Source organism: Pteropus medius, unplaced genomic scaffold, assembly GCF_902729225.1.
Source record: "Pteropus medius unplaced genomic scaffold, Ma_sr-lr_union100, whole genome shotgun sequence".
NCBI lineage: Eukaryota > Metazoa > Chordata > Mammalia > Chiroptera > Pteropodidae > Pteropus > Pteropus medius.
The window spans coordinates 7,838,484-7,856,034 of record NW_024349797.1 but is presented as its reverse complement, the minus strand read 5'-3'; the positions used below and the strand labels follow the sequence as shown (position 1 = coordinate 7,856,034).

At 36.8% G+C, this 17,551-nt stretch overlaps 1 protein-coding gene and 1 long non-coding RNA gene across 3 annotated transcripts in view; one reads left to right on the top strand and one right to left on the bottom strand.

Moving 5' to 3' along the window:
• LOC120619575 (uncharacterized) overlaps positions 1-1,356 on the bottom strand; it is a 74,130-nt gene extending 72,774 nt beyond the window's left edge. For both annotated transcript variants that reach the window (XR_005657558.1, XR_005657559.1), the window contains exon 1: positions 1,099-1,356. This is a non-coding gene — a long non-coding RNA (uncharacterized LOC120619575). The remainder of the gene's footprint in view (positions 1-1,098) is intronic.
• Positions 33-17,551, top strand: part of GTF2A1 (general transcription factor IIA subunit 1) — a 44,709-nt gene continuing 27,190 nt past the window's right edge. Inside the window, exons 1-3 of the mRNA XM_039883970.1 lie at positions 33-178; positions 4,694-4,795; positions 16,133-16,334. Coding sequence (XP_039739904.1) covers positions 4,781-4,795; positions 16,133-16,334 — 217 coding nt within the window. The 5' untranslated portion in view covers positions 33-178; positions 4,694-4,780. The remainder of the gene's footprint in view (positions 179-4,693; positions 4,796-16,132; positions 16,335-17,551) is intronic.

Sequence of the window (17,551 nt, the reverse complement as noted above, 5' to 3'; positions counted from 1 at the left end):
CGCTCTCCTCCACTCCTTCCACAGGATCAACAGATTTTGTTTAAAATTTTACTCAACCTTTGCGGTGGTTTAGGTCACCCGGTGGTTTTTTTTTTTTTTTAGTTTCGTTTTATTCTTTCGGGCTGTTCTGTTTGTGTTGTAGGTGAAATGGCGAACCTGGCAAATACAAAACACCGTGGTAAGGACGTGGTCTGCGGTCGGCGGGGCTTGATCAGGCGGCAGCAACGGCCGGACCAAGTGGGTGGGGACGGCGGCGGCTCCCGGCCTCGACTCTCCTCAGCCGCCCGCGCGGCCGTCGCCGCTTCCCGCCTCCTGCCTCGGGCGGAGCGGGCCGGGGCGCCGGGCGCGGGGGGGCGCCGAGGGCTCGCGGCGGCGGGGAGGGCGGGGGCGCCGGCGGGGCCTGGGGCCGCCGCGGGGCGGTCCGGGCCGCGGAGGCCGTTGGGCCGGGGCGAGCGCGCGGCCGCGGCCCCAGACCCCGGCCGCCGGGAGGGCGGGCGGGAGGGGAGCCGCCGCTTGCCCCCGAAGTGGGCCCGGCCGCGCTGGCTGGAGAAGCGCTCCCCGAGCAGTCTCAGAACAAAAACCGCGCCTGGGGAATTGGGCGAATCCCCAAGTCCACCGTGATCTACTTTAATGCAGTGGAAGGCTCTTGGCTACTTTGGGGGTTACTTTGAGTGTTTCTGGCGGTTGTGCTTTAGGGAGCCTTCACTGGGGCCATTTTATGTTAAAAAAGAGGACGAAGGTTGAAAAGCACTTATCTCGGTTCCTTCCGAATCGGTAAAATGGCGAAGGGGAAGCAAAACCCCCATCGTATCTTCGACTAGCAAAAGCACCAAAGCAAACAAAAAAAAAAAAGCCTACAATGGTCAAAGTGCCCCTGCTTTCGCCTTGAAATTTGCCTCCTTCTTCCCCATTTGTCCCTTTTTGGTTACTTGCGATCACGTAGGTTTGCAAAAAGCAGTCACATAAATAACCTTTTCAGTCACCAACGCAATGTGATCACTAGTCCACCCCACTCTATTATTTTTATTGTGACAATAAAACACGTTTTTGCCCGGTCCCAAAAGCCGCAGAAAAGCCCGCGGCCGCCCGACTCCGTACCGTTGGCGACTCGGGTCGATCCATCATGGCTGCGGCCGCTTACCCTGCTTTTCAGTCCCTGAGCTTGTGGTCCTCCTCCCTTTGGCTGCCCTGTTTATATAGAGCCATTGCCGCTCTCTAATATAGACTCTGCCAGGATGGGAAGGTGCTTTTCAGGCCTACGTCACCACCTCTCCATTTAAACACCAGATCCGGCTTTAAATAGTGAGCGCTGCTGAGAGCGGGGCTGGGAGGTTCGTGCTCCCTAGGCGAGAGGCAGGCGCGTGCCGAGCTCAGTTTATTTCTAGGTCTTTTCCTTATACTGTAATTTCGCACCCAGCCGAGGCTGCTTTCAGAGTCCCTAGTTTTTGTTTTGATGCAGCAGCTGGGATTGCCATCCTTGTTAGGGGGAAATAGAATTGCTGTCCCTTGTTTATATTCTATTAATTTTTGTTTTTAAAGAGAATTTTAGCTCATGTCTAATCGTTCTTGTATTAATAGATGTATGCACTGAGGGAATTTAAAAAAAAAGCCTTCTACAAGTATTCATCAAGTATTCAGGAGATAATATTAGAAATATAGCTCCTAGTATTTCATCATGTTTGCTTGTAATAAGTATCAATGACACGAAGCTTTTCAAAGAAATAGATAAGTGCCTAAAGCTTCAGTGTAGGACCTTTTGTCCACAATACATTTATGGATATGGGAATTGTGAGTAATGAGAGTGAGGAGACTTAGTGGATTTAAAAAAATTATTCTAAGTAGACGATATTTTTATTGTATTGGGTATCGATATGATATGCAATGTAGAAATTCAATTTTCTAATATTGCACCAGGGGACTAACTTTTGAAAGGATCCTTCTAATTAAACATTAGGTAGTGCCACTGTGGCCTTTTATTTTACCAGTTTTTAAGTTTGAAAATAATCTCTATTTTGAAAACCAGGTCAAACCTCCTAAATTGCTTTGTATTTCATAAAAGGCAAAAAACTTCAACTCAAGTAAGTTTAGCATTTTAAATAATAATTTGGAAATTGCTTATTTCACAAAGTGCCTGTGTACTCATACTTTTAAAAACATCAGTATTTTGAGGGCTTTTCAATTTATGAATGGTTCTGCTCAATTATTCTTTAGGCGTATGGTTCATGAAGAGTACACATTTTCCTTCAACTCTAGTGCTTATGAATCCATTAAATGGTCAAATTGTGGCTTAATTAAGGCACAAAAGCAAAATCTTAAAATTTGATTCATTAAATAGGGAGTGTCTAAAGAAAACACATATATATCTATGTCTGGATCTCTAAGCATAGGATTTTTGGGGGGGACTGAAAACATTTACTTCGATGAAAACTATATATCTTGAAAAAATACTACCAGTTTAAAGTTATGCTGCTGCTTTATAATGCTTTAAGGAGTAATTACTTTATAAATGTATTTTTGTAATTCAGTAGTTAAAGCTCTATAGGTAAGGGGGTGCTCGTAGATATGCTTTCCTTAAATATAGAATTAATGTTAAAATAAGGAGGCCCTGTAGAGATGCACATTTTTACACATGAGTAAGTTGAAGTTCACAGAGACAGATATGGCAAAATAAAAGAGCAAGTTAATGGAACAGCAAAGATGAGAACCCAGATGTATGAATTGTTTTTCTGGTTGTAATGAAAAGGAAAAAATAGTTCTTAATATTGTAAGGAGGAACTTATTATTTGTATTTTTGGTAGGCAGGGGCACATTTTCTTAGAGGAATGATTCCCCTGCGATAACAGTATTACTGACAGTGATGCTAATGAAACATTTCTTTTTCAGTTTTGCTTCTGAGAGCAAACCTTTGGTTTTATTGGGTAACCAGCAACATTTACCTTAAGCAAGATATGGAACACAAATAATGACAAAGCATTAAAAAAAGACAGTTAATCTTAACTCTGTGGATAGGATTTATAATGAGGCAGCTCCAGTTTTATCACTCTGACATGTAAACTTCCTTTTGTCTAACATATTAAAAATAGGATGTGGGTTGGATAAATTATTTCCCAATTTTTGGTTTTTAAAAAATACAGTAGCCCCACCGCCATCTGTACTTTCAGTTACGTGTGGTCTACTGAGATCTGAAACTATTAAATTGAAAATTCCAGAAATAATTCATAAATTTGAAATCTCCCGCCACTCTGCACTGCAGAGACATGAATAATCCCTTTGTCCAGTATCCATGCTGCATACACTCTTTGCCCGTTATGTCAACTGCGATAGTATCAGTGCTTGTGTTCAAGTGACCCTTATTTTACTTATGCCCCAAAGGGCAAGAGTACTGCTGCTGGCAATTTGGATATGCCAGAAAGAAGCGATAAAGTGCTTCCTTTAAGTGAAAAAGTGAAATTCTCCACTTAATAAGGAAAGAAAAAAGATGGAAAAAAAAAATCGTGTGCCAAGGTTGCTAAGATCTGTGGTAAGAGCAAATCTATGCCTGAAATTGTGGAGGAGGAAAAAGAAATTCCTGCTAGTTTTGTTTGCTGTCATACTTCATCAGACTGTATAAGTTACGGACACTAAGCATGATAAATACTTAGTGAGTATGGAAAAGGCATTAAATTTGTGGGTGGGATATTTTGGAAAATTTTTCAAAAATTAAATGTTTGAGAGAGACACTGAGACCACATTCACATAACTTCTATTACAGTATATTGTAATTATTTTATTATTGTTAACCTCTTACTGTACCTAATTTATAAATTAATCATTTGGGATTAGTACTAATCGGCTTCAGGCATCCACTGGAGGTGGTGGAACGTCAGTAATCCCACGGCAGGGGGGTTGGGGGGAGACTACTGTACATTATACTTTTCAAAGTATTTTCATATCTATTCTCATTATCCTTTTGGCAACCTTCTAGGAGTCAGCTTCCCCCTACACCCTCAAGTAATACCAACAATAAAAGTAATAATTAAAAACATAAACATCAAAGTTTATGATTCCTTTCATAGCATCAGCTGAGCAGTAGTAGGAGAGAAATCTAAGAAAGATCAGTGTGCCTTGTTCTTCTGGAATTTTTAGGTCTCTTCTTGTAGGTATGTAAATAGTTCAAAGGGATAACAAAGATAACAGACTGGGTAATGAAAACAGAAGTTAGGTTAATTTTTAAAATTCGAATAGTTACTGGATTCCGATTATATCCAGAAAAATGACTGTAGTACATAAGGTTCCCTAAAGTCTAAGACATTGTGGCAATGTTACGAGATAAAATAGGGATTAAACCATATAAGGAATAATAGGAATCAAACATACTATTCCGTAAAGGTATTATATGATCACATTAGGTGTTTTGACAACAGAAAATTGTAACTGGAAATTGCATGGCCCTTGTATGCATAAGGACCTTGTATATGTGAATTGGTTTAAATAGGCTTAAAACTTCTATTATAATATGCAGTCATCAAATAGTGCAGTCTAAGGCAAATGATGTTTACTAAGATGTAGCTATCTTTCAAGTTATATCTTCTAAAATAAGTTTTAGATAGTTAAAAAAATACTATTGAGTTTGTTTTGAATTTGTAAAAATGTGTTACATATTTTAATATGTGAAAAATGTCATTTTCATCATCTTTTTATTTTTCATTTAAAGCCTAAATTATACAGATCTGTGATTGAAGATGTTATTAATGATGTGAGAGACATCTTTCTGGATGATGGAGTGGATGAACAAGTTCTGATGGAACTAAAAACTGTGAGTCCTCCTCCTCAGCCACACACACCCACTTTGTTTTAAACATTCTCTTTAGCTATAATGTTTCCATGGGAATAACATTTGACTTGTTGCGGGAGGCAGTGTAGTCAAGTGAATGGTGCTGGTTTTTTTGTTTTTTGGTTTTTTTGGAGGGTGTTGGTTTTAAATCTCAACTCTACCATCAGCCATTCTTTCTCTAACCTTAGGTAAACTACTTATTTCAGTTTCCTTGTATGTAAGGTGGGAATTAGTAGTACTTGTGGGTTTGTTTTGAGGATTAAATGTAATAACCATATAAAGTGCTTATCGCAGTGCCTGGCAATAGGATTAGCTGTTATTAATGGATAGTTAACATTCTACATTTACAGTCTAATTACTTGACATACCTATAAGTATTTTTTCTTCCTTTTTTATGGTCTTAATGTACTTATATTCTAAAATGTGTTTATGTTTTAGAGATTGAATAAGTGCTTGGTAAAAAAAATTCATGTTCTTGAGTCTGATACTTTATATGGACCAAATGTGAGGTTTATCTTGTATATTTTTTTGGGGAGCAGATTTTCTGTCTTTTGGATTTCCTTGGATTTTAGCAGAAATATTTAGATATTTTCATGTAGCATTTGTGTTTTCTTGGTGGTGTAGTGACTCATGAAATTATAGTATATTTTTGTCTTATTGTTCAGGGCAGTGGTTCTTAAAGTATGGTCCATGGACCTCTTGGATTTCCCACAGGCTCTTTTAGGTGATCCATGTGGTCGACCAGATGCCCAAGTCTGAATAATTATAGTTTGTTACATTTTCAGTAAAAGTCATGTCCTGTGAAAAAAGTGACCAGTTCATCTCTCAACTCGAATGCACAAGAGCTTTTCTTGAGAGCTTTGAGAGCTTTGCTTCCTGTTTTGATGCACTGAATAGTAAAAAGGATGTTTACTTAAGGGTTGAGATGAGATCAGAGTTGATATTAAGAAATACAGTTGTTTGGTATTCTATAATGAAATGTATTAACATTTGCAATATCTACATAATTTACCAAGCTCATATTTTCCAAATGACTAATGCACGATATTGTAGAATCCCTTCAAGTGAAAGATAAGTTGATTTTAATCTAAGAGCGTGTTATTGGTATATAGTTTCAGATTCTGCATTGCAACTAACTTTTAAGAAACCATCACTTAAAATACTTTTTCCTTTCCCAACTATTTAGCTGTGGGAAGGCAAATTTTCTTCATATACTTCAACCAGAATGACAGCATGAATGCAGAAGCAAATAGGAGACTCCAGCTATTTTCATTTAAGCCATTTCTCATTAAATTTTATTTGGCACATATGGTTATTTTCATTAAAAATATTTATGTTAACATGTAATGAAAACATTATTTTTAAATGAATTAGTAAATATTTTTTAAAAATCTTAGTTATAATTTCATAAAAGCTCTTTGACATCTTCAGTAATTTTTTGAAAGTGATAAAGGATCCTGAGACCAAAAAGTTTTAAAACTGCTGGCTTAGAAATTGGGTATTGAGCTCCTTTAGAACTGTGTACAAATAAGTTATCACATAAGTTATCACAGTTAATTCTAAGGAACATTTTGTTTTATTTATCCATTCAGTGGAAGTATGGAGGCTGTAATTTAGCAACTTATTATTTATAAACAAATCTCACCTTTATTGTGGTGATCTTAGAATGTTTAGGCATTGGTGAGTAACTTCTGTAGAGTTTTGAGTAAGGACCTGCCCATGTAAGGAAGGAAAAATATGTAGGCTTAAGTGAGATGATATATTTATTTACCTTGACAGAAATGTAATTGTTACTAACACTGAAGAGTAGGGATCGAAAAATACAAGTGAAAGAATGTCAACTCTGAGATGTGAGTTGGAAGAAGAACGATATAAACTGCTCAAACAGCATAAAGTATCTTGGGGAAATGAATAAGAATAGAATAAGCTTATTTTGATTCCTTCATGTAGGTGGAGTGAATATTTTACACACTTACAATGGTTTTTGTTGTGTGAAGGCACAAAACTTTTAGGTGTTAAAAATCAGTCCCAGAGACTTTAATTTACCCTAGGTCAAACTAATGGTCAATCCAGATGGTTTGTTATATACTCTTGCTTTTCACAAAGTCTGGGGAATTGATTTTTCCTACTAGTCCCAGTAGAATCAAGGCATTCTCTCCAAAAATGAATGAACTGTCTTTGAGACCAAATAGCTCCACTTGCATTTTTACTACATTTGACTTTTTAAGTATGCATAAAAGTATACATAAATATACATAAAAATATACATGTAATACATATTTAAATATACATATTTAAATGTACATAAAAATATACAAGTAATACATATTACATGTAAGTAACATGTAATACATATTTAAATATACATATTTAAATATACATAAAATATACATGTAATATATATTACATGTAAGTAACATTTATGTTTTATAGGTTATACACTGATTTTTTTGTTTAATAGTTAGTTTTTAATGAAAAAAATTGTGCCTAATTCAAATTGGAATCCCTAGCTTCTACCACAGTGCCTGTCATATGTGGTTGGCATTCAGTAAATATTTAATTTAACTGGTTAATAACAAATGTGACTCCAGAATTTAATCAAACAAAGTATTTTAACATGTTGTTTTTTAAATGGGGCATGCTCATCTATACTGGGTTATAACTGGATTAAAAATAAAACTGTTATACTAAAATAAGTTTGTTATTTTAATTCTTTGCACTAAATTTCTTTAGGATCTCAGTAGGATTTCCAGAATGTGCCCTAGTTTTAACATTTTGACAACCAGCACTACTAATAAAACTTTCTATGGTGTTGGAAATATTCTTTATCTGTGCTCTCCAGTATGGTAGACATTATGTGGCTATTTAAGCACCGGAAATATGGTTAGTGGAACTGAAGCGAATTTTTATTATAATTAATTTAAATTGCCATGTATGGCTAGTGGCTACTGTACTGTACTTTGTGGATTAGACATTCTGGTTAATAAAAACATTAATTTTATATTTTATGGTTTATAAAGGACTTTTTCATTAGCCCTAACCCCGTGTACCCCTTTTTTGGCCATTTCACAAACTTAATCAAAAGTTTCCGTATGGCTGTGAAGGATACAATAGTGAATTAGGTTATGAATTAAGATGAGTAATGAGAGTGCATGTAATTTGAAGTTTATCTAGCTAATACAGGAAGGGTTATCTCTTAAAACATGGGCTTACTTTATTGTATGAACTATGAGAGATAGACAAAAACATAAAACAAAGTCTTGATTTTTAGTAAATCAGTACTTGAATGTGAATTGTATTTGGATTGGTGAGTGACTATTATACTAGTGGGAATGACAGTCTAGATTTCCCCTTTAAAGTGAATGTTAAAAATTATCCTGATTTCTAGACTGTCAGTCCTACCCATATCCAAATAGCAAGTACTATGGGAGATGAAAAACACAGCCTCTTTTCTCAATGAAACAAAGTGAGAAGAATTGTCTTCTCAATTGGAGACAAATCTGAAACTCAGCTTATCTGCCTCTAGATCAGGTTTCTTAGCCTTGGCACTACTGATATTTTGGATTTTGGATCTGTTAATTCTTTGCTGTAGAGTGTTGTCCTATCTATTGTAGGTTGTTTGCATAACTAGCCTCTGCCCACTAGATGCCAGTAGCACCCTTCAATTCTAACAACCAAAAATGTTTCTAGACATTGCCAAATGTCCCTGTGTGTGTGTATGCTGGGGCACAAAAAAACCACCCCCAACTGAGAACCACTATTCTAAATTCACCCTAAATATATATAAGTACTTGGACCATAAGTTGAATAATAATCTATTATTTTGCTTCATTTGCTCTTGGGGAAACCTTTGTCCCAAACAATTTCTAAAGAGTCCAGAAATGCAGTTCTCTTATGTTTTATCCAGGAGCTAGATGTTTTGTGAAATAAGGAGAATCTTTCAGAATTTCTAGAAATTAGAAAGCAGAAACTTGGACCATAGTTGGGATTACGGTGAGGCAAACAAGGTGCTTAGGGTACAAAATTTAAAGGACATTCACTCTTCACTCTCAGGGTGTGGCCCTGACTGCATACACTGGAGTGAGACTGCCTGTGTTATGTCCCAGTTTTGTGTGCTATTAGTTGGTGATGTTGGATAAGTTACCTAGCTTCTTGTTCCTTGGGTTCTTTTTCTGCAAAAAGGAGATAATAATGCCATGCCTATCTTACAGGATTGTTTTTTGTGTGTGTGAAAATTGAGTCTGTACATGTAAAGTGTTTACAGAGTGCACTGTAATCTAGTTACTATGATATGCAGATGCACATCTGAATCATTTAGAGAACAGAAAATGAATTTTCTTTGAGTTTGATTTCAGAGACCTGGCAAAAATTGTTCAAGAAACAATACCTACTGTGTTGGGGGAAAAGACTACTATAAAAAACGAGAAAAAGGGTTTTTACTATTTTTTAAGCAAAATAACAATTTAGTATTCTTGGTTGTCTGTAGTAGTATTATATGATTACAGTTGCCTAAATGGTATTACAGTGTCTATTTTAAATAGCGAATATTTAACAAATAGAACATTTTGATAAAAAATGAAATTGAAAACATTCAGCTAATTTGAACTTTACATTATTTGAAATTATAAGCTATTTGTATGGTACTATTTTTATATTTTTCACATTACCTAGAAAAGTATTCGGTGCTTAATAAATATAGATTCTCAATGGACTATTCCAATGTCCCTTTCCCTTGCCTCCCCACAAAGCAGTTGAAAATGTGTGGGGGTATGTTTGCTTATCATAATGACTAGTGACCACCTTTGACATTTAGTAGGCTAGAGCCAAGAATGCATTTTCCGTAAACTTCCTGTGATTCTGTCCTATACAATAAAGAATTGTCCTACCCAAAATGTCAGTAGCATCTTCTAGAGAAACTCTATTCTAGAAAACACCAGTTGTTTTCTCTTACTTTCTTTGAATTAATATTAAATGTCTGGTAAATTCTTGGTGATTTTGTTAGCTCCCGAATAAGACATAGTAATCTCTGTCCTGCAGGGGTTCTTTAATAGAAATGGTAGAGTTAGTGTGAAAAGTAGAACACTTATTTTTAGCAGAAAGAAATATACCTGGGCTTCTGATCAAGATGGCAGAGTAGGTAAATGCGTACTTGCCTCCTCCCATGACTATATCAAAATTATAACTAAACTATAGAACTGTCATTGAGAATCACCTGAGATCTAGGTGACCAGAAGTCTCGTAACTAAGTATATACAGAAGAAACCACATTAAGATTGGTGGGAATGTTGGAGACATGGAACAGGCTGTTCCCACACCCAAGTGTGGCGGTAAAAATTGGGAGGGATATCTTGGATGCAGAAATTTCCCCCTGAAAAGCTAGGGATCCCAGCCCAAGGTTCCAGTGTTGGGAAGAGAAGTCCCCACAGCTTTTGGATGTGAAAACCAGCAGAGATTGTGACTGAGCGAGATGGAGGGTAGCTGGGGTCCTAGGCATTCTTCTTAAGGAGCCCATGCACAGACTTATTTGCTGATGGACTTACTTGCTCTGAGCTGCAGTGCTGGGACAGCAGCTCAGTAGGTGCCAGGGACATGCGGAGGAACTGAATTGTCTGGCTTCAGGGCAGGAGTGGGAGGGGCAGCTTTCTCCCAGACAGAAGTGCTAGCAGAAGCCATCGTTCCTTTGTTTGGCCATCCCACACTCAGCATGGTGATACAGGTGGACATCATGTCTGAATCTCCATCGACCTGGCTAACACCATTCTCCCCACCTTGGTGATTCCCTGAAACCCTGCTCCACCTAATTTATAGGCCCAACTAAGCTGCTTCCACTGGCATACAAACAGCCTGTCTTGGCTTATGTTGTGAACTTTCCTAAAATTTCTCTCAAAGGTTCACAAACTTCAAACAAGCATCATCTGGCCTCAGCATGCCCTGGACCTCTTGCTAAGTCCAGGCGGCTAGAGGCGGCTGACCTCAGTTGACAGTTTAGCCTCTCCCAGGCACCTCCAAGCCAAGCACATGTGGCAAACAACTGTAGATCACTTTGTAGCTCACATTAAGTGGCCCTGGGCAGGACACAGGCAGCTGCTGACTTTGGCCTGCAACAGAGCCCTTCCCAATATCCCAATAGGCCTTAGAACCAATACACCTGGTGGCCCGAATCAGACCATACCAGAGCACCACCCAAACACCTCCACAAACCGCACCCAAAGGGCAGACTCGGCAAGTACCAGAGCTATATACTAAAGCGAATCCTGCTTCATAGGGTCACCTCTGTATAACAGCTTCTCTACTGAGGCCATGGCCAGTTCCCATAACCAATCAGCCTGAAGGTTAGCCCCTCCCATTGATGTGCCAACAGTAACGAAGGCTCAACTACAACAGGGAGTCACACAATCCACACAGGCACAGCTGGAGCATCTGGCTCAGGTGACCAGGGAGACTGTGCCATTGGATCCCACAGGACACCTACTAAAACTGGGAGACATAGCAGCAGCCCTGCTTAATACATAGAATCAAACACAGGACAGCAGCCAAAATGGGAAGACAAGCGTCCTGAATGGAAGACCAGAACAAAGTTCCAGAAAAAGAACTAAACAAAATGGAGACAAGCAATCTATCAGATGCAGGTTATAAGGATCCTCAGTCATCTCAGAAGTTCAGTAAAGAGATAGGAAACACAAAAATGGAGATAGAAGACATAAAAGAACCAGTCAGAAATGAAGACTATAATAACTAAAATACAGAATACATTAAAATGGAATCAACAATAGATTAGGTGAAGCAGTAGATAAAATCAGTGATTTGGAAGAGAAGGTAGCAGAAAACACCCAATCAGAACAGCAAGAGAAAGTTCAAAAAAATGAGGATAGTTTAAGGGGCTTGTAGTACAACATCAAGTATACCAATGTTTGCATCATGGGGTACCAGAAAGAGAAGAGTGAGAGCAAGGAATTGATAACCTATTTAGAGAAATAATGACAGAAAACTTCCTTAATCTGGCAAAGGAAATAGATATACAAGCCCAGGAAGCACAGAGTCCCAAATAAGATGAACTCAAAGAGGCCCTCACCAAGACACATAATTAGAATGCCAAAGTTTAAAGATAGAATCTTAAAAGCAACAAGAGAAAAGCAGTTACATACAAGGGAGCTCCTATAAGACTGTCAGCTGATTTCTCCACATAAACTTTACAGGCCAAAAGGAATTGGCATGAAATATTAAATGTGATGAAAAGTGAGGGCCTACAACCAAGATTACCCAGCATAGCTATCACTTAAAATTGAAGGACAGATAAAGAGCTTCTCAAGCAAGAAAAAGCTGAAGTAGTTCATTACCACCAAACCAGTATTACAAGAAATGGTAGAGGGATTTCTTTAAGAAGAAGAAGAAGAAAAAGAAAAACATGAATAATAAAATTGCAATAACTACATATCTATCAATAAGTACTTTAAATGTAAGCGGATTAAATTCTCCAATCAAAAGATAGGGTGGCTGAATGGATAAGAAAACAAGACCCTTACATATGCTGTCTATCAGAGACTTCAGATTGAAAGACACAGACAATGTAAAGGAACGGAAGGTATTTCATTAAAATGGAAACAATAGAAACCAGGGTAGCAATACTAAAACAGGCAAAATAGGCTTTAAAACAAAGGCTATAATGAAAGACAAAGAAGGACCCAGTAATCCCACTTCTGAGTATTATCTGAATAAACCCAAACTACTACTATGAAAGGACTTGTGCATCCATATGTTCACTGCAGCATTAGCCAAGATACGGAGGCAACCTGGGTGTCTACCAATGGATGAATGAATAAAGAGGTGGTTGTGTGTGTGTGACCTCTTTCATTCTCTTTTATGACTCATATATATGTATGGTGGAATATTACTTAGTCATAAAAGAGAATGAAATCTTGCCATGTGCAACATGGATGTACATAGAGGGTATATTGTGCTGAGTAGAGTAAGTCAGACAAAGACAAATGCCGCATGATTTCACTTACATGTGGAATCTAAAGAACAAAATAAAACAAACTCAGAGCATTTTGATGGTTGCCAGATAGGAGGGGTTTGAGAGGATGGGTGGAAGTACAAATTGGTAGGACAAATTAGTCATGTAAAGTACAGCATAGGGAATATAGTCAATGATACTTTAATAACTGTATAGTGCCAGACAGGTACTAGACTACTCAGGGGGATCACTTCATAAATTATATAAATGTCTAACCACTATGTTGTACTCCTGAAACTAATATAATATTGCATGTTAACTGTAATTGAAAAGTAAAAAATTAATAAAAAGTACCTTACACATATAAAGTTAGATTTAGTGAATATTAAACTTAAAATAATTAAGGTATACAGGCAGTGAAGTATTTCTTTGAGGCCGTGTAACTGACATTTGCACTGTTTTGGGAATTAGGTTCAGATGAGTTATGTATGCTATATTCAGGGAACTGCAAGTAGTTAGGCATCATTAGAAGACAGAGCAAGTTATAGTAGCAGTTGGATAGGTAACCTGTATTCCATTAAGGAGCTTGATTTTTAGAGTGAGAATTTTCTGGATTGATGGTTAAAAATGCAGATTTTTAGACTTGTGTTTCACAGAGTCTGACTTGATAGGGTACAGTCTGACATTTTATTTGATTGCATTTACAAGAAAAATTCGAATTGACTTTTAACTGCCTATTAAAGGGTTGCAGTCTGCAGTTTGAAAGCATTGGTTTAGACTTTAAAGCAATGGTACTTTAGAGTGTATCAGAATAACCTAGACAGGTTCTTAAAACAGATTTCTGGCTTCACCCCCAGAGCTGCTGATTCAGTAGTTCTGGGGTGGTGCCTGAGAATTAGTATGCCTAACAAGTTCTCAGGTGATGCTGATGCTGTTAGCCCCAGAGCTGCGTTGGAGGACCACTTATTTATAGAGAGTAGATTAGAAGGACAAGTTTCCATGAGAATGTAAGCTCTGTGAGGACAAGGATTTTTGTCAAACTTGTTCAGTTCTCAATGCCACTAATAGTGTCTAGCATATAGGAGAAACTATCTTGTGTTTCAGATACTGTGAAACAAGTCTAAAAATCTGCATTTTTAACCATCAATCCAGAAAATTCTCACTCTAAAAATCAAGCTCCTTAATGGAATACAGGTTACCTATCCAATGTAAAAATCTATACATTCTATAAATAAATTCTAATTATTTATAGAATGTATGGTGATGTGGGGAGCTCAGTGAGCTCATTCATTGCTCTTTGCAGTAGTACTGGTAGGAGGAAAGGACTTGAACCAGGGCCGTAATAGTAGGGAAAGATTGGAACAGTGCTTCGAAAGGGAAATTGACAATAATGGTGGGTTTGGGGTGGATTCTGATTCATATAGGTCATTGACTTGGGACTTTAGGTGAGTAGCGGTATCCAGCAGTTAGCAGTACATAACACATATCCATTTAATATTTGCTATTACTGTGGAAACTTCATTGAAATTATAGGTCATATTGCAGTGGGTCGACCAGTTGGTGGTAATAAAACTGAAACATTAAATTTAGAAAATTTTGGCTTAAAAACTATTACTTAAACCATTAATAAAACAGTTTTTCACTTTGATTTTTGGCTCACAAGAAGCTAGGTTTTATTTTGTTTTGGAACAGGGAAAAGAGTGATGACAAACTGGGAGGGCTACTACATGCTACATTAGTCAGAATGTGTTTTATTGAACACATAAATGTCTTTTTGGTACTGTGTGCTATGCTAGGTGCCCACTTTACAGAAATGAATGAGGCACAACTTGGGATCTCATAAAGTAGTCCTTTGTTACGCTAGGAGGAACCCTTGCTGTTTTTAGTCTGGAATTTATAAGATTTAGATTAATTGAAAGTGAGTTTAGTAGTATAATCTAATCCATTTTGTTCCCTTTTCACATGAGAAAAATGACAAGGACAAATGATTTGTCTACAAAGCCGTTTAGTGGTCAAACTCACTAATTGGTTTCTGATTTCTGGTATGATTCTCCATTACACAATTAATATCACCACCACCATAATTATATAACTAACATTTATTGATCACTGACTTTATGCTAGACAGTGATAAATGTTTTACATAGGTATCTTGTTTAGTCCTCACAACAGCCTACGAGATAGATGTTGTTATTTTATCTGTAAGTGTAGTCATCAGGCAAGGCTAAATACTGAGTCTGTGATGCTAGGGGAATGGTGGTTCTGGGAAATTGATCTTTAGTTTACTTTTTTATTAAGTTTTTAGAGATGTACTGGAATTGTTATTAACATGTAGCTACAAATCTAGAATTTCTAGAACAGTTGGAAGTAGGAGATTATAAAAATTCCTATAAGTATGACAAAAGGAGCTTCTTGAAAGATCTGATAGATCTTTCTCAGGTGATAGATATTGCCTCAGGTGATTTGATAAAGATCTGATAGATATTGCCTCAGGTGATTTAGGCAATATCCTCAGATTAAATCCCAGGGGAGACAATAAATAGTATAGATCTTTGTGTGCAAAATAACGGAATTGTTTCATTTACATATTGAAAGAGCAGTTTGTGACTTTCTCGGGCAATTTTTTATAAGGGTTGAGCTTCTCCTGGTAAAGAAATGTGTTAGAGAGAAGGATGGAATAGTTGTTAATATTTTCTTTTGCCTACTTTTTTTTCCCATATCACAGAAAATGTCTTAGGGTGAGATGAGGAAATAGAAGTGGCTAAGCAGAAACAGATTGTCAATCCTTGCCTTAATGGATGAGGGAAGGGAATTTCAAGAAGTGGAAGGTTGAGATTACCTCTATAAAAGTATTAGGTATTTTTGTTTCTTTTTTCTTTTGTAGAATTGGATGGATTGAAAGTTGAGCTTTTCTAACTTGAGGATTGCCTCTAAGTTTCTTGTTGAGAGCAAGAAAAGATAAATTTATGTTTTGTATGTTATTTAAAAGTTAGGAAACATTGTATTAAGGAACATTTCCATAAAAATAATAATAGATTTGATATTAAAAAGAATTACCTTTGATTACAAAACTTTGCTTATATGAAACTGTGTAGTAACTAAGGAATTGCCATAAGAAATTTTATTGAAGATAAAAAAGAAACAAAAAAATTTTCAGTATTCTAAGGTAGCAAAAATGAGGTTTGATACTTTAAAAACTAGTTTTTATTATTGTATACCCTTGGGTAAGATTTAGAGATTGATTTTGTGGTTGTATCAGTTTTTAAAATGGATTTTATAAACAGTAATAAATATGTTTTTGTCCATATGTCAGGAGTTATTGTCCCTGACTTTCACTTAGAAATTTTTAACTTTCTTTGCCTTAGTTATGGGAGAATAAACTAATGCAGTCTAGGGCAGTAGATGGATTTCATTCAGAAGAGCAGCAGCTTTTATTGCAAGTTCAGCAGCATCCAACTCAGCAGCAGCAGCATCACCACCACCACCACCATCAGCAAGCTCAACCGCAGCAGACAGTACCTCAGCAAGCACAGACCCAGCAGGTTCTTATTCCTGCGTCACAGCAAGGTAAGAGTGGATATGTTTTTTTGCTTACAACTTGGAAATGAAATTTGTCATTGTCAAAAAAAGATATACTCTGGGTTTCTCCTTTCTTACGGTTGAAGAGGGTATATATGTGTGTGTGTTTACATATAAATTTGTGTAAAATGGGGATCCAATTTGTATAGTAATGATAAACAAGTAATTCACTAATTGAAAGCCTAAGATTATATTCAAATAAGTTTACTGATACTTTCTTCTGAGAAGGCTACGTAATAGTGAATTTCCTGAAATAAGTTTGATCTATAAAGGTTTATTGACTAAGGGTTTCATTTTATATGGTAAAATCATCTGCATTCTTTAAGAAACTGATTTCTTCTTTCAAAGACATATTTGAGTTTAGTAACTATGACAATATAAAATTTCAATTTCTTAGTAATTTGTATAAGTCTAAATTGAATTAAATTTCTTTTAAGTGAAGAGTGGCTATATACCATATCTTAATTTATGTTACTTGGTTTAAAGATAAGAAAAAACAAGTATTTAAAGACTGTGTCCAGATTGCTTTGTATTATGCAAGTCATTTCATGGCTTTTTGTTTCATTGAAGCCTTACAAAGGCCTTGTGAAATAGCTTTTAACATTTCACAGTTGAGGAATATCTGGGTCCTGAAAAGGCTAAGAAGCTTGAGTCTTTCCATATAGTAAGAGTTTTCTATTATAACAAACATCTACAGTAATCTTCCCCTAGTTTGGTCTTAACTTTCTGCAGTTACCTATGGTCAGCCGCGGTCTGAAAATATTAAATGGAAAATTGCAGAAATAAATAGTTCATAAGTTTTAAGTTATTTGTCGATCTGAGTAGTGTGATGAAATCTTGGGCTGTCTTGCTCCATCCCTTTGTTCAGTTATCCATGTTCTGTATTCTACCTGCTCATTCATCTCTTAGTAGCCCTCTAGTTATCAGAGTGATTGTTGTGGAATCTCAGTGCTTGTATTCAAGTAACTCTTATTTTACTTAGAACTGGCCCCAAATGCCAAGAATAGTGAGGCTGGCAATTTGAATATGCCAAAGAGAAGCTGTCAGGTGCTTTCTTTAAGTGAAAAGGTGGAAGTTCTCTACTTAATAGAGAACAAAAATCATATGCTGAGGTTGCTAAGATCTATGGTACTAACAAATCTTCCTACAAAATTGTGAAGAAGGAAAAAGAAATTCGTGTTAGTTTGCTGAGAGAAAGAGACCAC